Source organism: Cephus cinctus, unplaced genomic scaffold (assembly GCF_000341935.2).
Source record: "Cephus cinctus unplaced genomic scaffold, Ccin1 Ccin1_scaffold0689, whole genome shotgun sequence".
NCBI classification, from domain to species: domain Eukaryota; kingdom Metazoa; phylum Arthropoda; class Insecta; order Hymenoptera; family Cephidae; genus Cephus; species Cephus cinctus.
In genome coordinates this window covers 70,014-96,306 of record NW_014333312.1, presented here as the reverse complement: position 1 = coordinate 96,306, position 26,293 = coordinate 70,014, and the positions used below count along the sequence as shown (strand labels likewise).

The 26,293-nt window shown below is 42.5% G+C and overlaps 4 protein-coding genes across 17 annotated transcripts in view; 2 read left to right on the top strand and 2 right to left on the bottom strand.

Annotated features, from left to right (window-relative positions):
- Positions 1 to 3,398: 3,398 nt before the first annotated feature.
- Positions 3,399 to 8,370, bottom strand: LOC107269686 (zinc finger protein 32-like). Of its 4 annotated transcripts, none has more exons than XM_015743827.2 (2): positions 8,237 to 8,370; positions 3,399 to 7,462 (listed from the first exon to the last, which is right to left on the bottom strand). In XM_015743827.2, exon 2 carries the CDS (start codon positions 7,340 to 7,342, stop codon positions 6,305 to 6,307), a length of 1,038 nt encoding a protein of 345 aa, XP_015599313.1. In that variant the 5' UTR covers positions 7,343 to 7,462; positions 8,237 to 8,370; the 3' UTR covers positions 3,399 to 6,304. The 4 variants fall into 4 exon arrangements, with proteins under 4 accessions (XP_015599313.1, XP_024942796.1, XP_015599312.1 ...); XM_025087028.1 differs by having other exon boundaries at positions 3,399 to 7,446; positions 8,237 to 8,338; XM_015743826.2 differs by lacking the exon at positions 8,237 to 8,370 and adding an exon at positions 7,875 to 8,230.
- Positions 8,371 to 8,456: 86 nt separating this feature from the next.
- On the top strand, positions 8,457 to 11,114 carry LOC107269687 (zinc finger protein 346). Of its 5 annotated transcripts, XM_025087029.1 has the most exons (8): positions 8,515 to 8,595; positions 8,699 to 8,832; positions 8,916 to 9,012; positions 9,090 to 9,280; positions 9,353 to 9,491; positions 9,566 to 9,595; positions 10,432 to 10,601; positions 10,739 to 11,114. In XM_025087029.1, exons 4-8 carry the CDS (start codon positions 9,092 to 9,094, stop codon positions 10,913 to 10,915), a joined length of 705 nt encoding a protein of 234 aa, XP_024942797.1. In that variant the 5' UTR covers positions 8,515 to 8,595; positions 8,699 to 8,832; positions 8,916 to 9,012; positions 9,090 to 9,091; the 3' UTR covers positions 10,916 to 11,114. The 5 variants fall into 5 exon arrangements, with proteins under 5 accessions (XP_024942798.1, XP_015599314.1, XP_015599317.1 ...); XM_025087030.1 differs by lacking the exon at positions 8,699 to 8,832 and having other exon boundaries at positions 8,457 to 8,595; positions 9,358 to 9,491; XM_015743828.2 differs by lacking the exon at positions 8,699 to 8,832 and having other exon boundaries at positions 8,457 to 8,595.
- On the bottom strand, positions 10,967 to 20,851 carry LOC107269685 (dynein regulatory complex protein 1). Of its 4 annotated transcripts, none has more exons than XM_025087024.1 (11): positions 18,461 to 20,851; positions 14,082 to 14,351; positions 13,909 to 14,017; positions 13,490 to 13,840; positions 13,022 to 13,419; positions 12,727 to 12,943; positions 12,514 to 12,640; positions 12,210 to 12,424; positions 11,985 to 12,139; positions 11,337 to 11,910; positions 10,967 to 11,266 (listed from the first exon to the last, which is right to left on the bottom strand). In XM_025087024.1, the coding sequence occupies exons 1-11, from the start codon at positions 18,526 to 18,528 to the stop codon at positions 11,213 to 11,215; spliced, it is 2,538 nt and encodes an 845-aa protein (XP_024942792.1). In that variant the 5' UTR covers positions 18,529 to 20,851; the 3' UTR covers positions 10,967 to 11,212. The 4 variants fall into 4 exon arrangements, with proteins under 4 accessions (XP_024942792.1, XP_024942793.1, XP_015599309.1 ...); XM_025087025.1 differs by having other exon boundaries at positions 18,595 to 20,848; XM_015743823.2 differs by lacking the exon at positions 18,461 to 20,851 and adding an exon at positions 18,284 to 18,449.
- LOC107269684 (protein split ends) overlaps positions 16,241 to 26,293 on the top strand; it is a 49,059-nt gene continuing 39,006 nt past the window's right edge. For all 4 annotated transcript variants that reach the window (XM_025087022.1, XM_025087023.1, XM_015743817.2 and 1 more), the window contains exon 1: positions 16,241 to 17,725. In XM_025087022.1, the coding sequence (XP_024942790.1) occupies positions 17,643 to 17,725 (83 nt within the window). In that variant the 5' untranslated portion in view covers positions 16,241 to 17,642. The remainder of the gene's footprint in view (positions 17,726 to 26,293) is intronic.

Genomic DNA, 26,293 nt, shown 5'->3' with positions numbered 1-26,293 from the left:
CGGGAGGGGGGGGGGGGGGGCTTATGAAAAAAAAATATATCTAAAAAAATCACTCTTCGCCTTCTCTGACCAGCCTTATTTTTCTAATTTAGCTCATAATATGTGTACACACGTGTGATATATATATTTTTTGAACATATATATATATACACACACATATATATCCGCTAAGATGGACACGAATTTCGTGTTTATTTTTTTACAGAAAAGAAAAAGATTAGAATGAAAAAAAAAAAACAAATGACATTCTTGCATCCTATTTAAATCCGGATGGCATCACCCACGTACGTACACTTCGTCTGCCCGTCTTAAAATTTATTCCGAACTTAATTACAATCAGGCGCTTTTCACGCGCGTGGACTCATTTAGCTGTATTCTCTCTTTCTCTCTCTCTCTTACACACACACGCGCGCGCTCTTGGTTACATCATTCTCTTATTTTTTCACATTTTTTAAAACTGCTATGTCGTATCCTTCCTATCTAGCGTTTCAATTAAATTTTTAGGCTACTCGTAATCGTGACGTTGTTCTCGCTAAGGACAAGGAGGCACGCATATACGAATATTGCTAGATGCGATGAGACAATTTATCTTATTTTATTCTCTCTTTCTCTCTCTCTCTCTCTCATTTATCGTAAATAAAAGATCATTCATTCATTCGCTCTTTCGATTATATCCTTCGCTATGGCCGCAAAGTACGCGAGTGCGTTTCACTCGTTTGACTAATTATTGTGAATGAGCTTTAAAAAGAAATTAGTGTTGATGCCATTACAATAAGTATTAACCTCCTCCACCCCACCCCCACTTCCCCTTCTTAATGTATTACCAGAATGACCCCCTTTTTTTTGAGAGACATTATGGAGAGGATCTCCATCTAAAGGCGCTTTACGAAGAAGCACAGTTTCCTTCTTCTTGGGAAGAGAAACAAAGATGTTATATATAGGATGTTATATAAAGGAGAAAAGGCAAGTGTGTGAGTGTTTTTGTGCTGAAAGATCAAGTATCATCTTCCGAAAAGGCAAGTAAATTAAAAAGCGCTAAGACAAAGACTAAAGCAAAGTACTAATGTCGTTTAGGGACATTTAAAGAATTCGTGTCTCTCTTTCTCTTTGTATCTTAAGAATCTTTACCTTCGCGTCTAAGATCGAAGTACTCGATATTTTCATTGTTTATCTGCGATTCGATGAAGTTTGATAATTTAAAAAATTCGCATATTTTTCTACCAATTTCTCTCTCTCTCTCTCTCTCTCTCTCGATGGTATATTCCTGCTTTTAGTGCCTTGGACTACTATAGTTATTACATACAAATTCGCATATTTTTCTACCAATTTCATGTCGTTTAGGGACATTTAAAGAATTCGTGTCTCTCTTTCTCTTTGTATCTTAAGAATCTTTACCTTCGCGTCTAAGATCGAAGTACTCGATATTTTCATTGTTTATCTGCGATTCGATGAAGTTTGATAATTTAAAAAATTCGCATATTTTTCTACCAATTTCTCTCTCTCTCTCTCTCTCTCTCTCGATGGTATATTCCTGCTTTTAGTGCCTTGGACTACTATAGTTATTACATACTGAGTTATTGTTGACTCGAATGGCAATGCGTATTACAATATCCTAGGTAGACCTTTTACAATAATTCACTTTATTTTCGTATTCTTATGCTATGTACAAGCTTCGCTCCCAGTGGCTCCAGAGATTCTCTTGGCCCTTAAGTTTTTTATTTCCCAAAGTGTTTTTCTTTTCTTCGACTCTTTTTTTTTAATTTTACCAACTCTTCACGACCTTTGCCCTATCACTCCTCACCCCATCCATTCTCACGTCACTCAATTGTCTGTCACTTATTAATCCCCTTTAATCACCGTCCACTCTTGTAACGCTCATAAAAGCACTAAAGCGCCGGCGTGACACGTTTTAATAAGGGCCGTCGCACAATCGACACACAGAGTGACACGATAAAATAAGACGATATCGGCAAAAGTCCCACCAAATATATCAGGGCGATATTCACAATCGACGAAAATAAATAATTCCTACGTTACTTCTCCATGGAGCGCGATTCCACGTAATCTTGAAAGCGCAAAACACCATATCTCGAAATTATTATTCGCCTGGCGCACCATCGACGGACTTTGCAAGCCCATCGTACCACTTTTATTTTTCAATTATCAATTAGTATGCTCTTGTGTATTTTTCTCCTCTCTTTTTTTTTTATTACAATCTTTTAATTCCTCATTCCCCATGCTACTCTCATCATTCGCGCATTTATTCAGGAAAAATCCAGCCCCAAGGATTTACGCGCCAGCTATCGCCACCTACTTTGGTCCAATTGTGCTCTTTACAAGAAATGGACCTTGCTAGTATAATCGTTCTACATATGAAAAATACATGTTTTCATATAAAAAAAGCCGAGTAAAATCCATTTTTTTCCCGGGACGTCGTCAAGAAGGAGCCTCGTCGTCGTTCTTATTAGCGCACCAAAAGTACCACGATGTGTTTCCTTAATATGGAGAAATGCTAAGTTTTCATAATTCTCCAAGAACCCATGAGACAATACAGTAAATTGTATCAAAAATAAAGTCAGACACCCACATACGTAAAACTTTTAAATAAAAAAAGTCATAGTCACCCATTTTCAGAATACCCTCACAAAATTCCCAGCGTACAATGCAATTCGGAAAAAATACCTGTGCAATCAAAAAAAAAAAAAAAAAAAAAAAAAACAAATTGAACAAAAAAAGAACTCAAATACAAGTGTCTCCGCAAGTGACGCGGAGGAGAAACCTCGCACCATTTATTAAGAGAAAAAAAAATCGCTTAATCTAAAAACTCATGACGAGAAGCGAGCGCGAGGTAAAACAAAGAGAAAAAATAAAAGCTCCGAGACGTATAAAGGAGGAAGGAAAAAATAACTAAGAAGAAGAAGGAAAAATAAAGCAGAGGAGCCGAATCGAGTTCGCGATCCGAAGAATGTTCAAGTGGAAATTTCCAAAACGGAAGAGAGAGAGATTTTTTAAAAAAAAGAACAGAATTTCCCCCTCCATACTACGTTTTTTTTTTAAAGGTAATCCTACAAGCTACCTAATTATAAGTCGTAGGTTACAATTTGTATATTACTAATTAGGAGCTGCGTGAGCATGTCCTCAGAGGCTTTAATCACAGCATAGTAGTACATTACCTCGTAGAGCTTGCACAATGACTAGCCAATATAAAGATCATTTTTTTTTTCGACATTATTATTATTTTCGGTTTCTTATCCCTTTTTTATATCATTTTCATTACACCATCCCACTAGTTATACTGTTAACGTTTTGCGAATTTTCGTCGAACGCGACTCCGTCTTAATTTTTTTTTACGCAATTTTCACCCCCCGCCTCCTCCCAACCCCTTCACGCTGGCGATCATTTGCGTTTTTTTATTAATTTCTCGTCGTTTACTTAGTTTTTTTTTAATTAATCGTTTTTGCTTCTATTTTTTTTTTTTAGTTTAGTTACAACCCCCTAGAACCCTTTATGATAATCAGTCTTCCCAGATGACTCCATTCTCCCATGGAATTCAAAGCCCCAGGCATACGCACGCAGTTTTCATTATTTTTGCAACTAAATTACCGAAAACACAGACCTAACGGTTTGAGGCACGCTAATACAAATTTATATTTATACTTTGTATTTATGTTATGTATGTATGTATATATATTTATAGCTTAGTCGAATCGCGTATGAACAAATAATTAACGAGTCCCTCATAAGTTGACTCACTACCAAAAATTTAACCATGGTAGATCTCGCATTTTTTTTATTTCTTCTTTTACTTAACCGCATTAATAATATGTATACATATTATAGTCACGTTCTTGTGTCATGGTTAATCCCGTTTTGCGGATCCTTCCAATCAGCAATATGTTTCCCTTTTTCATAATCTTTTCCTTCTTCCCTAGTTTGTTTATTCAGTGTCCTACGCGAGCGAGTGTCAGTATGTTCTTGGTGTACATCTGTTATATGTATCCATATATATACATATACATACATATATATATATATATATATATATATATATATATATATACGTATGCATATACGTGCGCGTCTCTGCATGCATCTATAATACGCGCGTACATGTGTTATGTTATGTTAGTAACGCTAAAACTAATTCTAGTAGTGTTCAAAATAACAGCCCTGCTATTACACTCTAATAATAGATATTATATACAAGTCTGTATACAGAGTACAGTTTTCGATATGTGAAAAGTAAGTACACCTATGGAACAGATTTTTTTTCAAGCTGCATAATAGAATGTACCTAGCTATAAAATCTCGTGACAGGCGCATACATATATATGATATATACACACGTGATAGATACATATATATTATATATATGTGTCTATTTATCGTTAATTCTCGATGCGATACTCGGTGGTGCACACAGCAGTGATGAAACGAATTGCAGTGATTGAGACTAAAAGAGGATTACAGAGAGAAGAGATGAGAGAGAAGACTTATAAGAGAAATATTTGAAAGGAGGTGCGAGAGACGTAGTATTTCTGGATAAGAGAAAGAAAGAGAGTTATTTAAAGCATGTAAGAAAAGCAAAATTGAAACCAGGAGCTCTGTAACGTTACTTGTGTGTAACTTCTGGTATTGTCCAGGAATTTGGACCGACTTAACATGGAGCTAGTTGTATAGTATAGATGTATAGATGAAAATTAGTGTGTTTCTTAAGTTTTTTTTTTGTTACTAATAATAGTAATTTTTGTCAGCTATATAATATATAGTAGTGAGTGTCGAGGAGGAGGGGTATGCCGATACTGATTATAGTAACGACTGTGATAGTGAATAGTGACGTTGGTGTTGGCTTTTATCGTGGTTAGTAGCATTGAATAATAGTAACGGGTAGTGGGTGGTAATAGTAGAGTTAAATAGTTAATAGTATAGTACTAGTAGTACTTGCAGTACACTATGGTAATAGTAATAATAGTTGTTGTATGGTAATAGTAGTAATAGATTAGTAATAGTAATAGTAGCAATAGAGTAGCGTTAGTAGTAGGGTGTCTACCAAACACCTTCGGTAGAGACCAAAGATACTCGTCAATAAATTCAATAATGTTGTAGCTACGTACATCGTTCAAGTGAAATTGCTTTTTGTTCTTTTACTCCATATTTTTGTTGTCGTTTGATATTGAAAAATCATAAATCAATAATCTTTTTTGTTTTCCTTTTCTTTTAAACGTTGTAGAGAATAATTACTATCTATATCACAGATCCAAGTGACTAAACTCCTTTAAAAATATAATATAAATAGGGCGTGATGCTCGCATGGCCTCGTGCATTGATTGCTGAACACGATTTGAATGTAAAGGAGAATGTATCAAAAGAAAACTGGTGCTGCTGTTTTGTAATGAATGGGAGAAGAATCCGTTGAGAAGATACGATTGATCACGTGGCCGTATCATGACTTGAGAGTGTGTGAGGGAAAAGAGAAGAAAAAAGGAACGAAAGGAAACAGAAGAAAAGAACTGGAAGAATCAATTGATCGAGTGATCGATCGTTTGTGAAGGATTAAATAAAAATTATGGATATATGCATGCACGTGTATAGAGTTATTCAGACTACTGCATCAACTGAAATTAGTCTGTTTATTCAATTTTCGTAGCAAAGCCAACTTCAGTCGGAACAATAGTTTGAATGCCACCGTATATTTATGCGATTAGGAAGAGTGACTGAGATAAGATAACCATATGGATAATGGTAAAGAAATGATTAGCATGGAAGAGTATACCGAATTTGGTGAAGAATGAAAAAGAAAATACACCAACGACACGTATTATCGCGTTATTGTGAGGCATGGGTGTGTGTCTTTGTGTGTTTTGAATCTAGTAGGTAAAGTTTGTCTGTCCTTTATACCCTAGCGTTAATTGTTGCGCTGCATATACTCAGAATAGGATAGCGAAGAGTTTCCATTGGTGTACTGAGCGTAGAAGTAAAGCGCAGGGTGAAGTCCTGGCGGCGCTATGCTGCGATGCAATTGATGATGGTGGTGGTGATGATGAAGGTGATGAGAACCCGATGACTCCGCTGATGGCATATGCGGATAGAGATGGGACTCGGGGCTGTCGAGGGTAGCAGACCCTGTCGTTTGGTAGACACTTTGCGTAGTGGAGGTGGTGACGGCGGTAGTGGCGTGCTGCTCGTGCGACACGGGTGAGTTAAGTGTGTACGGCGACGTTGTCGAAGCCGAGGGGGGACATACTACTTGCTGCGAAGACTGGTGTAACTGGTGTAGGGACTGAGAGACGCTCCCGTCTAAACACTAGTTGGTAGTCTGCGGATGTAGCAGAGGAAGAGGAAGTTGTAGACTGTTCTGCTTGGCGAGGCTGGCGATTTCAGCGGCGATGCCGCCCTTGCCGCCACCAAGGCCATCGAGAGACGAGGGACCCTCACTATAGCGCAGGTCGCACACAGGACTCTCGAAGCCGGTACCTGGTGTGCCGCCACCAGTACTCTGGGGAGTTGCTGGATTGTGATTGGAACTTGCCTGATTCATGTCACGATGGACCCGGTTCTGGTGTCGTATGAGATAGCTGTCCCGCACGAAGGTACGGCCACAGATGTTGCACTCATAGGTGGTGCTTGCGGTGTGTGTGCGAATGTGAATCGCAAACTGGCTCTTGGAGGTGAAGGTCAGGGAACATCTGTCGCAGACTAGAGGTTTCTCTGCGACATGGCTCCAACGATGTGCAGTTACGTAGCTCTTGACAGCAAAACGCTTTTGACATATGTCACAAGCGTACGGCCGCTCACCTGTGTGCACACGCTTGTGGGTGTTCAAACTACTCTTCTGTGTGAATCTTTTCAAGCACAACTCGCACTGGAACGGTCGTTCACCAGTATGTGTTCGCATGTGAACTTCCAAATATGGCTTGCGACAGAAGCTTGCCTCACAGACCGTACAATGGTATGGCTTGTTGCCAGAGTGCAGCTTCATGTGAACATAATATGATGATGCGGAGGACAGTACCTTCCCACAGACTTTACAAGCCTGCGGCTTAGAGCGTGAGCCCTCTTTTACTGTCTGCTGCCCTGTAGACTGACGTGTTGGCGTAGTCTGCTGTACATTCTGACCTTGCTGCTGACTTTGAGTCTGCTGCTGGTTTTGCTGCTGCGCTTGCTGCTGATGAGGCTGCATTCCCTGCTGCTGCTGTGGCTGTAGATGACCCTCCTGCTGCGAAAGGTCCTCTCGGTCATCAGAGAGGTTCACCATGGAGTTGGAACCATCGGAGCGACTTGAGGCTACTGAGTAAAAACCCATTGGCTCGCTCTTGATCTGTTGCTCGAACATGGACGTCATGATGTCGGCCTGCTGCGGCTGGGCCAGCTGCTGCTGTTCCTGTTGCTGCGCGGCTTGCTGATGAGGGAGCAGAGTCAGGTTGCGCTTGACAAGCTGCTCATATCCTGCGTACCAATCCACCTGCATTATACGAGCGGACTGAATTACGCACGGTATCCCGTGATATTGCGGCCTACGTGAAGACGAGACACGGCAGGTTGCACCAAACACAACCACGGGAAAGCAATCGAGTGTCTATACATCAGGTTAGACGTTTTATCGCGTTTGACATTTATTTTTGACAAGTGACAGAAGTGAGCTGCCCGATCAGCTGATTGCATAACTTTTCCGCGAGCAGCCAGCCGCGGCGCGCATTTTCCCGGATGGGAGTCGCGGAACGGGCCATGGCCTGTGTCGCGCGACGGGCCACTCTATTTTTACAAGAGCGACAAGAGAAGCGGCGGAATATCTCGACGCTAAAACCGGATCGCCGTGCGCGGCTCACGGTGGGGGCCGTAAGATGCTGGGCCAAAGGAAACGCCGTCGGACTAACCTTTGCTATCGTAGTGGTCCAGGCTAGTGTTAAAAAAGCTACGCCTCATCTAGCGCACGCCTCACGCCGATCGCTCTCACGGTGTATCGCGGAACATTTGTTTAAATAGTGTTTTTCTCCAACACAAAATATAAGATGGCTGCTACTATATTTCTCTCGACAGCCACTATACATATATAAAACTACTGATTGACGGTATGCACCGAGACTTCTAATTGGCCCACGAGCTTAAGCTACGAAGTTACCATCGACTCCAAACGATGGCTGCCAATGCCTCACGTAGCGACGGACGCTTCTCCGAACGAACCTTAATGCTTCTGATGGACGCTCTCCTCTTTTTTCACAATTATACTACTACTCACGTTTCTTTCAGCTTCTTCCTTAAGAGATCCTTAATGCCGTTCAAAAAATGTATCATTTTTCACTAAATCAAACACTATTTTAATGCATACTTTTAAGTCAAGATTTCTAGGGGAATTCCCTATCTTCCTCATCATTCCATCCATGCCCAACTCCACGAGCACTCCCACGAATCGTCAGCTTGAGAGAGACGGATATAAAGCATCCGATCTTTTCCGACAATACCCGATGATTGTCGATTCTTATGATTTGTGTATGTGGTAGAGTTTAATGTCATACGGTAACTTAGTCGGTGTTTGAAAGAATCAACGTCTCCTGACAGCACAAAGAAATTATTGTATACTTAAGAATAATTAGCCAGGTAAAATTATTTTATAATAAATAATTAATACGGTTAATATTGTTATACGTCTTTATTTCCTTATTACTTGCATCTTAAACGACCTTCCTTAAACGGGAATTAGAGGCTTTACTGTTTAGTACTAGGCTCTGTTCATATTGAGAGTTGTTTTGGTTTTGCGGCAATTTTGTAAGTATAGAAAAAAATATTGTATTAACTTGTCCAGTAGGAATATTATCCCAATAACAATGTCATAAGGTACGTTATATGTCATCTTATTAATGGGCACTAAATACGGCCCGGTTTTCCTGTGTATCTCTTCAGCGTAATACGGCTTTCAGATACGAGTTCAAACGGACTAGCACGAAAAGGAGTGCTCAATAATTTATTGTACATTTATTTCTGTGTAATCAACAATTCGTAAGAGATCTGACAAGGGTAAGTAAATTCAATACAAAAAAAGTCGCTTGATTTTAGTTACTAATTGTAACTACTTATTTCTCCTCTTCACATAGAAATGGCTGATCCAGCGGGAAGCGTTATAAGTCCAACCATAAATGACCCGGTAACAAAAGCAGTCGTTGATAATATAATGGGAAATTTACCCACAAAGAAGCCACATGTACGCTGTGAGGATTGTGATATTTCATTCACAAGTCAAACTGTCTTGGATGCACATTTACAAGGTGCTCGTCATGCAAAACAGGTATGTTTCTGTTTATAATTTCCTTTCCAAGAATATTGATTTTTTTATATTAATCATTTGTACATTCCCTAGATTAGATCAAAAACTATTATGGCAACACTCGAGGAAACAAAAGTTGCCTTTACAAAAGATGAGGAGACGAATGGGCTTAAGTGTAATGTTTGTAATGTTTGCTTGAACTCGATACAGCAATTACAAACACATTTAAATGGTAATATTTATATTTGTATATATATAAGCATTTTATGCAAATTACAAGCAGCAGAGAATTATTATTCTTTTTAGGAAATCGTCACAAGAAAAAAGCCATGAAAGGTAATAAGCAGCATGCAGTAAAAAGTTCAGTACCGTATGCTTTTAGGTGTAGACGAACCATGCCTTTGGAAAAGTTAACGCAAAAACATGCAGTTGTAGTTGTTTACTGCTTGATCCTATTTACTTTTGCATGCTTCGTTTTTCTGCTGACTTTCGTCTTTCATCTTTACGTCCTGTAAAGAAATGCGGCAACAGCTTTAATATTCATGCGAGTAGTGCCAATATTATCGCTTAGCACCATTTACATTGCATGCCACTTGTAGTCAAACTACAAAATGATATTCTATAATTATTTGTTACTATTTATTACTATTTATTTTTCTAAGACTGATAATTGTACAATTTTTGTTCGTTGGTATTTTAATATGTAAGTACTAACGAATTATATATCGCACGTTAACTTGTTGAAATTAATTATTAAAATGAATAATATAATACGCATAATCACAAGAGAAACTGCCCGAAGTGTAATACAACGGCAGGTCGTGCTCTTTGACAGTATGCTTAGTAAATATTTTGTTACAAATAAAAAAATAAAATTAAAGATCAAAACAAGACAAACTGAAAAATAACCACGAAATATGACTGTTACGTATAGTTTCTTATCCAACAAAATTTCCGTGCTTGATTTTTTTTCTCTAGCGCATCTGCCATCCATTTCCAGTCAATAGTCCTTCACCTACCCTGTCTTTACAACTGTCATCACTTCCTTTAAAGTATCTCAATCTTGTCGTTCTCGTGGCATGAATGTAGTGCTCAAGCTGATTTATTATCACAAAGTACCGCAACTTGCGGTCGTGATAGATAGATAGTGTTGATCGCACATTGATGCTTAGGTGGCTGGATCGGCAAGGATGTTGTTCAACTTGGCACCACGACAACGACTACGACGGCAAGAACACCGTCATCTACAGGGAATTTAGACTTGGCCACATCCACGACGGGATTCGCGTACTCTTGCGATATTTGTAACAAGTTTTTCAACTCCCAGGCGCAATACGACGTGGTACATACAACAAGAATTATCTTCTCAGTGTTTAATCGTGATTTTTTGTCAGTATAGCATCTTACTCATCTTTATATTGAAATCTTGTATCCTCCACGTGATACAAGAGAATAACGCGCATGATTACCACTTTCTAGCACGTAGCTTCGAGAAAGCACATCGACAAAGCTAATGGTACGGCTGCCGCTAAGAATCAAAGGAAGAAAAGATTCTTTCCTTACTGGAAGAGGACTAAAATGGATAGCAGCAAAATGTCTCACATACAGTCACTAGCTAGTAATTTCGTTACTGGTGGTTATGTGAATTATATGTAGAGATAGGGTGATGTTTTTTGCTCTTTTTCTTTATTCTTATGATTCATCCTTCCTGGGCCATTTATCACAGACATTGAAAATGCAGAATATAAATTGCTGAGAGATGGATACAATTCTTACGTACTGTGCAATACATGTAATTTTTCATTGAAAAAATATGCACTGTGTATATGTAATAAAATGTCTGATAAGAAGATAACACTGCTCTCACGTAAAGCCACAGGATGTAGGAAATATAATTATGGTATCACTCCGTACAGAAAATATTCTTCAGGTAAAGTTTTATCTTTGTTCTTTTTAATCCAAACTTATTGTTGATCTTGTTTCTATTGGTGCTAGACCGTGCCCAGGCTGAAATTTATTCAGGAAATATTTTATTAGAACATCTTATACAGTTTACTCCTGTATGTACATATATTACCTTTAGCATGTATATTTCCAGGAGCCGACGAAGTTCGGCGTTCTGTCTTCGCAGACGCTTCGTCTCCAGGTTGAGTCTGTGCCTCTCCTTCAGGATCTCGTGGTACTTGTGAAGTCCTATCAGAAGACCGTCCCAAAGCTTTTCCTTCTTTGTGGAGAAAATATCTCTATAGCGTCGCCAAAATTCAGTGACATCTTCTACAGTGAGATTGCGGGATACTGTCAGTTTCTCCTGGGTTAATCTTGTCTGGAACGACGGTGTTGCTTCACCACGTCTGATGACGTGATATTTGGCTACGAATTCTTTGAGTGCCTTCATTACATATGCTGGATGAATGTCCAGGAGGTGACCCTTCTTACAAGAGACCTCTCTTTGCCTTAATTCATTAGTTCCAGCATCTTTTATGAATTCAAATTCTTCCATTCTTGGTACAGCCGACGAGCTGCTGTGAAATTCCTGTGACGTTGCTTCGCCAGAAATAGTGGAAGATTCATTACTCCCTCGTGATTCTGGGTTATCTTCGCTATCCTCACTTAATTCTCTGTTGTCCTCAAACGTATCAGGGCAAGTATCCCTGGAGTAAAGACATCTCTAAATTATTATACGGTATACAATATTTTTTAATTATTTAAAAATACCTGAACCTACTCGTTCAGGCACATGGTCAGCTCAAATGCCTTATCAGATGGTTCATCATCGTTAAATGTGACTTCCTCCTTATTATGGCATGTAGGACAGTAGGCATAGGGCAGAAAGAAATTCAATAGCAAATCCACTTCTTCTTCAGACTTCATATCCAATGCCTGTAAAGAATTTTATTGGAATAATTCATGTATTTAAGGAAAGTAGTCTTCAAGAGGAATATAGACTTACTCGAAAGACATTTCCAAGGGTGATAATGGTTTTATCGTTACACGTATATGCTCCTAACAATCCACGTAACTTTTCTTCTATTAGAAAACCAGATTTATCTGATATCTGTGTGACGATGCGATTCAGCAATTGTCTCTCCATCTTTAAGTCCTGAAGGGTCGTTGCCACTTTGAACGGCTCACAGACTTTCATGGTTTCCTTAGTCTCTGCCTTTTCTAAAAGGGGGACACATACGTTTACAGGATACTTATTGCGTACCGCTATGTCAATTCGCATGTCTCGCTTTAACATTTTGTTTGTTTACTTTGTTCGATCGCAGAAGTCGCACTGCGATAGGATTGTAGATCCTCTTTCGTTAGTAATGGCTCGTCCGGAGGTTCCCATTCTAGACCCAATGCTTGTTCATGAATAATTCTATCCACGGTGAGAATCTGTATAGTGACGAAAGAAAAGAAGAAAAAAAGCCATAAGAATACAGAGTTGGAATTTTGTCTTCTAAAACATTCGCTTAACGAACTTTCTCTACGAGTCCTTCAGCCTTTTTGGCATTCATGTCCCAAATTTGCAAATACTGCTTCTCGTTTATCCGAGTAAAATGATCAGACTTCCTTTCCAATTCCAAAATATTTTTGTGAGCCTTCATCACCTGCTCTGTTAATTTTTGTATATCCATTTTGGTATTCTCCTCGAGCTCTGCATAATTCTTCTTTAGCCCATTGATGACGTCCTGGAGTCTGGGTAGTGAATTAAAAAGAATTTTGTGATAAAAAGTTATTAAAAATTAAATTATCAATTTATCAATAGAGACTTACTTATTGATTCTGCGCTTCTGCTGGCCCTTTATTATGGTATTCTCGTCTTCTCTACGTTTCAATACAGCATAGCTGTAATCTAACTTTTCTATATTCATCATACAGAGAAATTTTATGTGCTCAACGTCCTGTTGCAATTTTTCGTACTGCGTCTCTAACCAGATCTTTTGAGCTCTGGTTTCCTCTTGGTGTTCGATCACGACTCTCTTCATCTCCTTTTCATATTCCTGCATTATTTCTTTCCTCTCTTCAATTCCATTTATCTCTTCTTCGTTTCTCTGTCTGAATAGTCCGTCCCATTTTTTGGAAACTACTTTCAGAAGAACCTTACGCTCTGTATCTATTGCATTTTGAATTAGAATGAGTTCTCTGTGATAAACCTTAGCCATAGTATTGACCTATAACAAATCAGAACTTAGAGTCACCTATTAATTAAGTATAAGACCTCATTAAGCCATTCATACAGACTTGATTGTCAATTCTTTCAATTAATAAATTAATATCGTCATTCTGCTTCTCTTGATCTTCGAAAAATTTAACGTCAGCGTTTTCTAGTTCCTGTTTTAATTCAGCTATCACACAATTTTTCGATTCGAATACTTTAAGACAATCAGCATTCTGAGCTTCCATCTCGCTGTGAATGTCTAGAGGATCATTGGATCCCAAAATTCCTGGCCACTTGCTACTAATCTGTTTGTACTTTTGCAAACTCTCTTCCGACTCCTCTTCGAGACGTGATAATAATTTACTACGAATTTCTTTTTCTTCCTTTCGTCGTTGCACCTCACGGGCATCGTTGGCAACTCGGACATTTGATATCTATAAATAAAGGTCTCTAGAATTTACTTCCAATTAGCATAAATTCGAATTTAGATTATCATCCTTACAACTTCGTTTCCTTCTAGTATTAATTTTTCTAATAATTCAGCGCTGGCTAGAATTTGTCTCTCCGTTGACGTCTTCTCAACTACTTCCTCCTCCTCGGGACCCTCCTGTCTGTAGGTATTTAATTTATCATATAAATCTTTAATATTTCTTCAGTGATTAAATACAAACTTACTTCTTTAAGGCCTCGAGGCGTCTTTGAATCCGAAGCCTCCGGGCGAGTTTGCGCTCATTGGGATCCATTGAGATCACGGATGGTTCCTCCATTTCGTCGAAATCGTCCTGAGACCATTTCTTCCACTCTGCCATTCTGTTCTCTTTATTATGATATGAAAGACCAGATTTGGGAATAATACTCGCTGTGGTAACTTGGTAATAATCGTAACCAGCGGAATAAACAAATGGATCGATACCGGAAGGGTGACAGGCGAATCCTAGAAAGTACCTACAAGATACAAAAAACCATTAAGGGCATTTTCCTTCATAAGAAACAACAGAAAGCATCGAGAACATTACCAATCATATACCGGAAGCATAGTGATTACAAAAAGAATGAGTGCTTCTAATAAATTTTGAATTTTGATATCTCAATGTGCAATTAGGTAGTATTGGTAACAGATGGCACTGAGAGGTTGATAAGAAGCGATCAATAATTCATGCATAGACATATATATATAGTATATGTATATCTTGCTGTCTAATATAATACGCAACAGTCAAGAATTTGACAGCTGTCGTACAGTAGTCTAAATGAAGAATTTAGCAGTAATATATTTCCATATATGCACATAAGACGCAATTCTACATCTCGTGCCCCCATTTCCATATCAATCTACTCCTATAGATAGTCTGTGATTGTACGTCGGTTAATTACTAACCGAGTAGACCGTATCACCCATCAACAGATGGCGCCACCTACATATGCAACGGGTCATGACGCCACAAGCCGCCGCCATATTGTCGTTTGGTCTTCTTGCCACAATTCAGTAACATCCGGCTCTATGAGCGTCATCATGTGGAAAACTGGATATGCCGAGTTTCCTCGAGGCTCGAGGATGCCGTCGTTACGTTGGACGACACCAGGAGGAATCAAGGATGCGAAAATGTCCTGGGAATACGTGGTGGAGGATGGTCCGTAGCTGAAGGAAACAGGAGCTCAACGTTGCATTATAGCGGAGTCGGGGTGTTGGTTTTGCCAATCGTGCCGTGCGCACTACGGCATTCACGAGTGTACGTCGTCTATAAGCGTACCGTTACGTGTTTGCAGTACGAATTATGAAACGAGGATGCGTACTACTTTCTCGAAAAGGTACCACGTACGCACGAGGAAGGTGAAACGCCCTTCTGCGATGAGCCGAATATTTCAAGGGTAGTAGCAGAGAGGAAAGGAAGAGAGGGAGAAAGAGTGAGAGGGGACACTGAAATATTAAAATCCTGTAAGTGCTACTCTCCTCGAATATTCCCATCACAGTGCGACACGTAGTACAACACAATCGTTAATGTTCTTCCCTCATAAATAACAGATATCCATCACATCCATAAAACGTAAAAGATGATGCCCCCCAGCACGAGATTCCACATATGTAACCAGATTAATTCCCATGAAACAAGAGAGCAATAATATTCCATATCCCTAAGGCAATTCTCAATGACGCACAGTCAGTATAGATAATCAGCTGAATGAAGAAAATCGACAAAAGTCGAAGAGTCCCCAGGATGATATCCAGAGAAGCAAATGAGCCACGATTCTAAGCATCGAGTCCAAAGAAAAGCAAGGCAAGAGGCAGCCTGGTGTGTAGTGGCACGACGAGGAGTATAAGGATAACATGGTGGTGGTTATTCCTGGTGGGGATAGAAGTAAGAGTAGGTTAGGTAGTGGCCTGGTGGGGCGCGGCATGCCGCATCTCTCGGGTTAGCTTGTTCGACCCGTTATCCCCACCAGCATACACCGGGGCCTGCCGAGATCCCCACCTGTCCTTGCTTCGATTCCACAAGTCCACGTTGCATCCCCACCACGAATAAAACCGAACAGCCGATCGTGATCGCGAGCCGCTTCGGTGTAGACTCGTTCTGTTCCCCTACAGCGTATCCCCACCACGTCTCGACCTAGCCAGCGAGCCACACTACGCTCCCGCCACGGTGACGTCACTCCGTGTAGTGTAGTGCAGTGAGAAGGAGCAAAGTTTAGCTCCGTCCGTGTACATGCCCAAGTGAACGAGCGGGTACGTACGGCGTATACGCGCGCAATAAGCGATTACACCCAACAAATCTATACACGCGTGCATACATATATATATATATATATATATAGTGTATATATATATACACTATATATATATATATATATATATAGTGAATATATATATACACACATCACAAGCACACACACACACACACACACAGTTATCTATATGTGTCGAGCTAAAGAGAGATATACGTTTTAACCTAACATTCGGCTAGTTAGTAGTTGAGTACTCAAACGACACGGGTAGCACCTTTAGCACAGTGATTATCGAGTGTGATGTGAACCGCGGTGTGTCTCCCCTAGTTAAAAAAAGCGTTGAAGCTCAGTGAAATTATATATATACATATATAAAAACGGGTAAAAACGACGACGGCGGCGGCGGCCGCGTCGCATCGTTATAATATAAAAAGTTCTTAAATAAAGCCTGTTGTGTCGATCCATAACAAGCCCTAGCGGGTTTCACAGTGAATCCTAGACGAGTAACAGGGAGAGTTGAGGGGGTTTAACAGTGCTTCGTTAATAATACGTATTATATAATAATAAATTGAAAAATCGTGAGTGATATGTTTGAACGCGTTAACGGGATGGATCGTTCCTATCCTGTCTTTTGGTGTCCGGTGCTGCTCCCGTTGCCGGCGCTGCTTCAGCTTCTGGTGTAACGTGTGAATTCGCCCATTCTTCGGATACGTGTGTACGATGTGGTGTTCTTCGGCTACGGGCGAGCTACACTCTGCCAGTGGTGTATACTACTACGGCTACTCGGACGTGCCGCAGTTTTATCGGGAAGCACTTCTTCTTCGCCCTCGTCACTTCCTACCCGTAATCGTTACGCGACCCTCCTGCAACCCCTGTGCTCGGGGTCACCATCTTCCGGCTAGTGACTAGTGCGTGATTTATTATATATTGTTGGTTATTATTCTTATTATTATTACTTGTCAACGGGTCAGTGAGTGGTACGGCTATATTATATACGCGAGTGGGCCTAAAATCATCGTCTCCTCTCTCTCTCTTAACCTTATACGTGTCACTGGATAACCCCGCGGTGGCTCTTTTTTTTCTTCCTCATCCTGACTCTTCATACAGTCTTGTAACACCTTACACGTACACGCAGGGGAACGCACACGAGCACACACACTATCTCTGTTCTGTTCCCTACGTCGCTCTTCTCCTGTCCCTCTGTCATAAAAGTGCGTGCGTGTCTTCTTGTTCGACTCTCTCTTGGTTTTGTCAACTGGTGAGCGAGAGAGAGAGAGAGAGTATGTGTGTAAGATATAAAGCAAGGGAGAGATAGAGTATCTCTCGTATATCCAGGAGCGTGCGATTTTTCCACGTCTTGGCTGGCCTTTTATACCTGGAGAGCCTGGCCGTGGCTCTTTCGTACCTATAATATATCGGTGGTGGTGGTGTGCGATTGGGCGAGTTGTGTGTCGTTGTACAGTGCCGCCAAACGATACCACAACATCCGATCCCAAATGAAGAGTTCGGAGCAAAATGGTTAGAGAGACACGTCACCTGTGGGTTGGAAATCTGCCGGAAAACATCCGTGAGGATCGCATAAGAGAGCATTTCAAAAGGTGAGTTGGTATTACAGGCACGAGTGTCCTAAGTTTATTACTTCTTGGTTATTTCATTATTTATTCTTTCTGTCTTATTGCTTTTCTTAAAAGATAACTGGATAACTATAAACGACTGTCTGTCTAGTTCCCCTCCTGCCTGCCTGGCTACCCGACTTGCTGTACATACGAACCCACTCCTTCCTCTCTTTGCAATGACGTTCTACAATACGCCAACGTTTTCGAGCTTCCTCTCTTCTAATATCCTGTTGTGGCTCTTCGTCCTACTACTATACTCTAGCTCTTTATGACGGTTGCATTTGCTCTACCTTAACTCATTTTCTTGTTCTTACACTCTGGATACCAGGATGAGTAACACGCTTTACTCTTAGATATTTCATATGAATTGCTTATGCTACTAACTGATAATAAATTTATTAATAACGTCTCAAGTGTTCCAAGTGGTTAGGTTAGGCTTAGCAAAGCAATGTAAAGTCTGTCGTTTATGTTCGAATCACGTATAACGACCTACAGCGGCTTCACTGTGCTATTCTAGAGTATCGTTATAAACGTCGCTACCTTCTTCACGACTGTGGCACAACACTTGTCATAGAAATACCGATAAATTTCTAGAGGATTTTACTTGGCAGAACTTTTGCGCTGTACTCAAAGCACGATACGCTGAATGCACTGTCTGATCTGTTTTGCATGTACAGACTTGACTCGCAAATATGTAGTGGTATTTATGATATTTACCGAAGATAAATAAAAGTCGCGGTTGGTTGCAATATTGTTTTTCGGTGGCAAATAACACGAAAAGTCATCCTTATCGTCCCGATTACGATAAAGAGAGAACTCCAGACTCCGCGTCAAATTTAAGTCGTACTCACGATCAGTCGTTCTCCTCGAGGTTAGGGACTGTAGGTTAGATTCTATGGATACTTGGGGGAAAAAGGGAATCCCTCCACGACGACGAAGCAAAGAGAGTAGAAGAAGAAAAAAGAGTGAGAAGATCGCGAGCCTTGGATGGCGCTCGTAGCGTGAGTGCGCCGTCATTTGTTTTTTCCCGAAGTAATAATAGCTGAGGACAGCCATTTTGAGAGCTCGCGGCGGCACGAAGTTATTGTTCGCCAGTGATGCTCATTCCGCGGCGCCATTCTCTTTCCTGACTTTGAAATACCAACGTAGGAGATAGCTCTTTCTCTCTTTCTTTTCAGCGCAGACATCTCGGTGTGTCTTTCCTTCTTTATCTTGCAGTCACGTTCACTCGACTCTTTCCTATTCACGATTGAACATCTTTTTCCTGAAGATCCATTCTGCTGGCTTCAAGTCCTCGCCATTTCCGCAACGGCCCACGTATCCATTAACATCGGAGGACGTGCGAGCCATTCTGTATCCCAAAGCTATCCGGAAGAAGATTGGAAGCACTGTCGGGGGCAGAGGGTGTTGGAGAAACGTTCTTGGGAGAGAAAGAGGAGAGAGCTTAAGTTGTTGCGGGAGGAAGGAAGAGGGAAAGAGAGCAAGGTAGAGACAGGAGACTAACGGTGACGCGAGTCCAGGGTCGCTCAACCTGCGGATCTCGTTACAACGCGCTAGGAAATTCCGTAAAATCTCTCCTGTGACAATCTAATACGGGTGCCATTAGAGTCGCAATGTAACGTCACACTCGTCGAGTTACCCTAGGCGATATTTCGTGGATATCGCGTGTCTCATTGTGAAAATAACCATCTGGTTGCTTCATTCGACGATTTCGTACTGCGACACACCAGGGTATTCGAAAGCAGCAAGGCGTGGACAGCGTAGGTGGCAATGCGGGATTTAGTCCAGTTTAATTAAATTCAAACGGGAGATAGCGAAGGAGAGTGAGGAATCGAAGAGAAACAAGCAGACAGTGTAGAAAGGAAGAAGAGAGAGAGAAGGGTTATAGTCTCCCGTTCGGCTGAAGCCATTATTTCCAAGTCGGACAGCTTGGATCTTCCCAATGACCGATCCTAAGCCCGGAAGGTTATCTTCTCGAGGTCTTGATTAAACAGCGAGAGGCGGCGAAACTATATTAAGTCTGGCGATTTTCGTTTCCACCGAAAAGAGACAACGCGCGGTAGATGAAAATACGAAGGAAAATAAGAATCGAGGAAAGGACGAAGGTCGGGTGTGGGGGGAAGAAAATCCCCAGGAAGGACGAAGGAAGCGGTAACGTTTCCTGGGCTGTGCGAGAGCGAGCGAGAGGTTAATGATGGTGGTGGGAGAGCGAGAGAGAGAGAGCGAGAAGGCCCGAAGGGCATCGTCGTGACTGTGGGCGACGGCGACAGTGGCTTCGCGACGCTGCAACATTCGCTGCGCCGTTGTGTATTGTAGCCCATGTTAGAATCGTTGGAGGGTGGGGGAGAGGTCGATGTTTTCATAACCGACTGTAGTGGCGGTCGTCTCCGCAATAAATTTTCCCACTTGAACACAGACGCACCGTTCACATTGCCAGCAGCACATTCCCGTTTCACGTGCCAGCTGGCGATATTAAACGGGCGTCGATACGCGCGAGACCTTACGTTACGACGACGTTCCCTTCGAATCGTGTAGCTTCTCTTTCTCTCTCTTTCTCTCGCTCTCTCCTTTTTGCCTCCACGTTCTACCTAGAATTCTCAATCGTATAGACACTCTTGTCTCTCTTTCGTGTTACACCCCGCTTCGAACTAACTTTTGTACTGCTAGTCTCTCTCTCTCTCTCTCTCTCTCTCTCTCTCTCTCTCTCTCTCTCTCGCTCTGTACGTCTCTTTAAGGTTTGTCTCAAGATGGCGGTCGTTCAGCCTGCCCTCCTTGCCCGTGTTTATCTCTCGGCTGGAAGCCGTGACCCCGCCGCTAGAAATATACGCGAATATCGGACGCCCTCCGCTAATAGCAACCATGATTTTTAAACATAGGTTACGCAGATAATGTTTTTCTACTCTTTGCAATTCATTTTCCTTTTAATCCCTCGGACACGATACTCTGACGCCATTATCCAAATGCCATGTTCCTATTTTTCTTTTCTTCACATCCGTTTTCTCACTTCTCTACTGTGCTGTCCTTTAGTACTCGCGTATGTCATGCATTTCTGATATCTTGTAGATACGCTCTCGGCATAGAGGCGCGAACAAAGCCCGTCGGCAGAATGAAGATTCAGGTCCGCCGGTCCTCGTCTCGAAAGTGTGTATCGTGTTGCAGCGCGGCACATTCGAACGGGCTATAAAAATAGAGTGGCCCACTATAGTAGTACCCCTTGTACGAGTTTGCTGCTGCTCTTGGGACTTCTGCTCCCTTCATCCTTTTCACTCAGCTTATTTCCATTCTCGCTCCTTCTCTCTCGTATCTTTTTGTCTATTTATCGATCCTAGTTTTTGGCTGTCCCGTTTGAAAACAAAGGAACGTCACCCGGGGACTTGGAATATACCACTCCCAAGGGTTCCCATGCTCTTACCATACGCCGCGCAACCCTCGTAGAGAATTTCTCTCTATGCTCGTGAGACACGCCTGATGTATGTACTTCGAAATTACCTACAAAATATGTATGCACGGATGCGCGTGTGTGGATAGGCGATAGTATTTTTATGAGGGACGAAAAGAAAGGCCCTAAAAGCATCACGTTCAAGAGAGAGAGAGAGAGAGAGACGAGCGAGAGCGACATGAGTGAGGTCGCAGGAGCTGATCCGAATCTTACCTGTCTGTATATATCTACATATATCTCTTGTATATATATACATAGGTCCTGTCGGTAGCATCAGTTAACTGTGGTTAACTGCGGTTAACTGTGCTTCGCCTTTTTGGGAGATTCCTGCCGGCCAACCCGATATCGTTATAGTAACGCCGAAATCCTCGATTCCGTCACCATTTATAACTAACTGTTATATATATATATATATATATATATATATATATATATATATATCATCGTCACGTTTACGACGTACTATAATCTCTTCTTTTTGGAATTTGATCTTCCTTCGGACGTACCTACCATATCGTACGTACCGTGTCTGCACGCGTCTCTGGATACAGGGTGTACCGGATCAACGTCCGGATATCCTTGGCTGGTTAAATTTTGTTGTTTGGTGTCTGGTAAAGATAGGTAGATATTTTTAGAATAAACTTCCAGACACATTTGAATGACTCGCGCAGGCCTGTAAATATGCATAATAATACCGAAACGTTCTATTCGGTGGAAACACAACGGGTATCGGATAATTTTTGCATAAGAACGCGATATACGTCTCTTCTCAAGAAGCATCCGGAATTCCAAAGGATATTCAGGTGTTCCGTTACACCCCGTATAGGATTGATATATGCGTGCAACTTGGCCGTGTGTGTCGGGTTCCCGTGCACGGTGGGTTGCCTGCCGTATTTTGGTATATTGATCGCGCGCGGTCGGCCATCTCCCGCTTCTCCGGCACCATCTCTCGCCCCCGCGTCCCACCTTTTCACTCCCTCCTCCGAAAGCCTCCCTTTCCCAGTGAACCGTAGTTCCCTCTTTGTCGTCTCTTGCCTACCAACTCTACCTCCTCCTCATTCTCATACTCATCCTCTTGAGCGTCACCTTCTCTATTCCCTTCGTTCCTGGTCTTCTCTCCTTCAGCTCTCCCTCTCTCTTCATCCCCCCCCCCCTCTCTCCCCAGCCATCGCCAAACTAAAGCCTCCGCTCTCGAAACTCCAGTCACACGCATTTTCATACCTTCCCTGTTTGCCCTTCTGTATATATATATATATATATATATACACTGCTCCCTGGGCTTTTCCCCACTGAAACAACGTTGCAGAACGAATTACATACGGTTCCACCCTCTGGGTTCTCTGTTCCTTCTACATCCTCGCCATTGTGCGTATTATAACCTCCTGTTTCTGTTGTGCTGCTCAACCCGATTGTATTATACGGGTAGATCGTAAACAACTGGAATTCGACGGAGCGTATATACGACGTCTAGATGGAGAGAACCTTCTGGAAGCACTATCTATGCGCGTACGTGAAACAGTGCTACCAGAGGAGGTTAACGAGGACGAAGGAGGAGGAGGTGGTTGTCGGTTTGGTAAACTGGATATTCGAAAGGAGGTTCACGCACGGCAGACAGCGAAGCCTAAAGCCGAAGTGCGAAATTTCTTAATCCCTCGACCGCGTTAACGTTGGCTGCCCTGCTGGCAGCTGGCCTGCAATGCAATTCTCGTCCCGAAATCCCTGCCACCGCGTACTTTGCGCCACCAAGTCGCCGTCCGTCTGACATTTACCACGCATCGCGAACACGCCTACGCCATTACAATCGACTACTGCGATCTATGGTAGAGTCATTGCTCGCTTGACAATCCGTGTATAGTTAAGGCGATCATTTTTCTTATTTTAGTATTTAAATGTTTATAAAGCGAAAACATTAATTCACGTTCGCACTACTGTCAGACGTAGAATGTATTCTTAGGCAATTCTCAAAGTTCCCGTTGCACTAGAAACGGGTGGTAGTACGAGCAGCGTTGTAATAGCGAGGCCGAGGCTAAACGTATTTTCGGAGTGACGTACGGTATAATTGGTGAGAGTGGGTTTCAGCATGTCGAAGACGCTGGATGGTTCGGGATGAACCCCGTCGGTGGTGATGCTCAAGATATATGTACGTAGTAGGTACGTTAGTACGCCGAGACGCGGAAAATACGACGTCGGCGTCCGCTATATTGGGAGGAAGGAGAGGAGGAGAAGGCCCTCTCGGGTGTATACATGCTCGGCTGACTTTCACCGACTGAGGCCGATCCGACGAAGACGGTGCTGCTCTGGTGGGGTTATGGCGGAGTAGCACTCTAGAGTGACGGAGACAGAGTGAGAGAGGGAGAGGATACTCTAGAAGCGGCAGTCCTACGCCGGGCATAGAGAAGGCTGAGTGGCTTTATACGAGCCGTACTGAAAACATCGACTCCTTCCTTCGCTGCATAAGCTCCGCTGCTGCCGGGATCGTTTCTTCTTGCCTCGTCCAGGTCGTTCTGTCCATAGAGACGACGTGTCGGCGTGTCCACAGAGAAGATGAAGGTGTCTGGACACGTGACGAAAGAAACCTCTTGGCTATACGCTCTGATTGGTATTCTAACGCTGACGTATTCTTTATTGTTCTCTAGAAGGCACACAGTTAACGCGGACGGACCTGGCGCAACGTTCTCGGCTTACACTGCTCCTTCAGGTTGGACGATGTTCCGTTACTGACTGCGTATAGGCGATATGCTTATAGGTTAGGTTATTCCGTATGTATCCATGTGTTGGGTATATTTACGAGTGTCCTCGGGGAGATAGGACGTTCGTGTAGATATGCAATACATATTTACATATATATATATCGAGAGAGAACCTAGGCCACGGCACCTTCTCCTTTATCAGAACGCGGAAGGTCGCGCCGATGGATAGTTTGATAACAACGGCACTGAATATTTAAAATGGCTGCGGTCGAGCGCAGACTGGCGATCGCGTGACTAGTAAGAGTTGCATTTACGTGTTGGTCTATAATCACCCTTTATATAGTCACGACCAGTGGCAGTGGCTTATATATATCTATACATAATCTATGGTTTATGCTCTAGGATAGGTAAGGGTCTTCCTTATACGTTATTTTCCTCAGACCCTCGCCCTCGCCTCCTCCTGACAGTATTTTTCCCTCCCGTGATTTCTATGGGAGATACCACTTTTTTTTATTTAGTTCTTTTTTTTTTAAGAACCCTTTATTTCTTTGGATTCCTCTTTAGAGGTAAACACATCGGCCTTCCTTAAGTTACTTTGTCGATGCCCAAGCCATGCCACATTCTCGTGTACCTCGTTCATTACCTTACGTTGGTTCTAGGCAAGAATTTTATTTTCTTCGTCCGAAGGATATGACACGTCGCTGAGGATGTATTTATATTTGCGTACGAGAATACATATTCCATGCGCTATTGCTCGGTCTGGAAATAACACCTGGTACCGTGCACTTCGTTGAGATCGGGAATAAAGAACGAAATGGCGGTTCATCTTCGAACCCCGAGAAGCTCCCGTTGGCGGGGAGCACTTTTGTCTTAGCACAGAGGGACAATTGTGCCGTTGCGTGGTCCATGTTACCCTAGCTACGAGTGGGATCAGGGGAAGAGCCCTCTCTGTTTGTCAGGAAAAGGGCCGCCCTTATTCAGTGGCACGAAAAAAAGGAAGATCCCATGGACCCCCTATGCTATCTATGGATTTTTCGCCAGGCGTCCCCAATACGATATATCCCTAGGCTTTAACCAGCAGAGACACGGCAACGTCGCTAACCACCGAACGCACATTTTTCTACCTTCCCAAGGACCCTCGCACCCTTGGGGTCTTTACTCGGCACTTGAATCCGGGTATACGGGGCCCTACCTCGACCTAATTGTGTCGCGTTACACCGAGCCGATCCCCCCTTTGTCGTATCCAGGGTCTACATTGCCTGTCACGTACCTAAGAAACCTCTCGAATTCGCCGCGTTACCTTCTTCCCCTTAGATAACACTAACCCTGGTGTACGTAGTCCGTCACATCGTTTCTTAGAAGTACCAAAGCATGTATAACCTAATAGGCTGTGCTCGTTAAATACAAATACAGAGTACCTATACATACCGCGTATGGGAATGCCCAGCTATGTATGTAAGTATAACGAAAAGCAGCCAAGAAGAAATAACGAGTAATAACGGCCTCGGCGATACCGAAGACGATGCAACAGCAGCAACACCGCAAGCCCCAAAGGCAGCCGAAGGATGAACCAAAAAGTAGGGACAAAGGAAACCATCGTAAGACCACCAGCAACAGAGCGGCAGGGACGTTCAACGCACGCCGGCTGGTTTTACCTCCTCGGGCATGTTTCTCAGTGTATAACGTACGACTTGGCAACGTCGCCCGGTCTCCGGCTCGAGCTGGCAACCGCGCGCGGCTATTACGTAACACCCGGCAACATCGCCCCGGGTGGGGAACGGGGGTGTCGGTACGCCACGGTACGGAGAAAGGGACGCTCGGAGGGACCCTGATACATGTATACTGTTTCACTGTAGCACTGCCCCGTGCTGTTTCGTACCCGCGCACGGTACTCTATTCTGTAATGCTCTTATGTACTATAGTATTCACTTCCATCAGTGTAGTATACTCTATAGTACACTACTGTACTACAGTATATTGTTACATGATGCGTAATGATACCCCACAGTACCGATAGGATACTATCTCGACCCTTCGACTGGCTCAGCCACTATGGCAACCCTTTTGTTTCCATGTTACTCTTTCGTTGTTGTTAGCCAGTCTAAGGGAAAGTATTCAGGGGATGGCACGCAACGTGTCTACCATCAGGTAGGCACTGTCCTGGAGTACAATCTCGTATGCCCCTCGTGCCATTGGCACTGCTGTATGTGCTTTTATCTAAAGAGGGTTTTCATACGTAGCGGGAAACTTTGCTACGTCATTTTTGTTCACGCCTACGTTCAGAGTAGGAGTAATTGGGAGACGCGTCGCGACACTAGGGAATCCAACCACTTTATGTACACACAGACTCCAAATAATCCCCGCTATAAATAGGTTCTTGCGAAAGCGTCTATTTATGCTAAATAGTCGTGGAAGTGGGGG

Coding starts and splice junctions, on each gene's coding strand:
- LOC107269686 (XM_025087027.1), bottom strand. CDS start 7,923: ATGAGGCGTAGCTTTTTTAACACTAGCCTGGACCACTACGATAGCAAA. Junction 7,447..7,874: donor GGACCACTACGATAGCAAAG/GTTAGTCCGACG, acceptor ATTGGTACGCAG/GATATGAGCAGCTTGTCAAG.
- LOC107269685 (XM_025087024.1), bottom strand. CDS start 18,528: ATGACTTTTCGTGTTATTTGCCACCGAAAAACAATATTGCAACCAACC. Junction 12,641..12,726: donor CTGAAGGACTCGTAGAGAAA/GTTCGTTAAGCG, acceptor GTCACTATACAG/ATTCTCACCGTGGATAGAAT. Junction 11,911..11,984: donor CTGACCATGTGCCTGAACGA/GTAGGTTCAGGT, acceptor TCTTTACTCCAG/GGATACTTGCCCTGATACGT.
- LOC107269687 (XM_015743828.2), top strand. CDS start 9,092: ATGGCTGATCCAGCGGGAAGCGTTATAAGTCCAACCATAAATGACCCG. Junction 9,281..9,352: donor GTGCTCGTCATGCAAAACAG/GTATGTTTCTGT, acceptor TACATTCCCTAG/ATTAGATCAAAAACTATTAT. Junction 9,492..9,565: donor ATTACAAACACATTTAAATG/GTAATATTTATA, acceptor TATTCTTTTTAG/GAAATCGTCACAAGAAAAAA.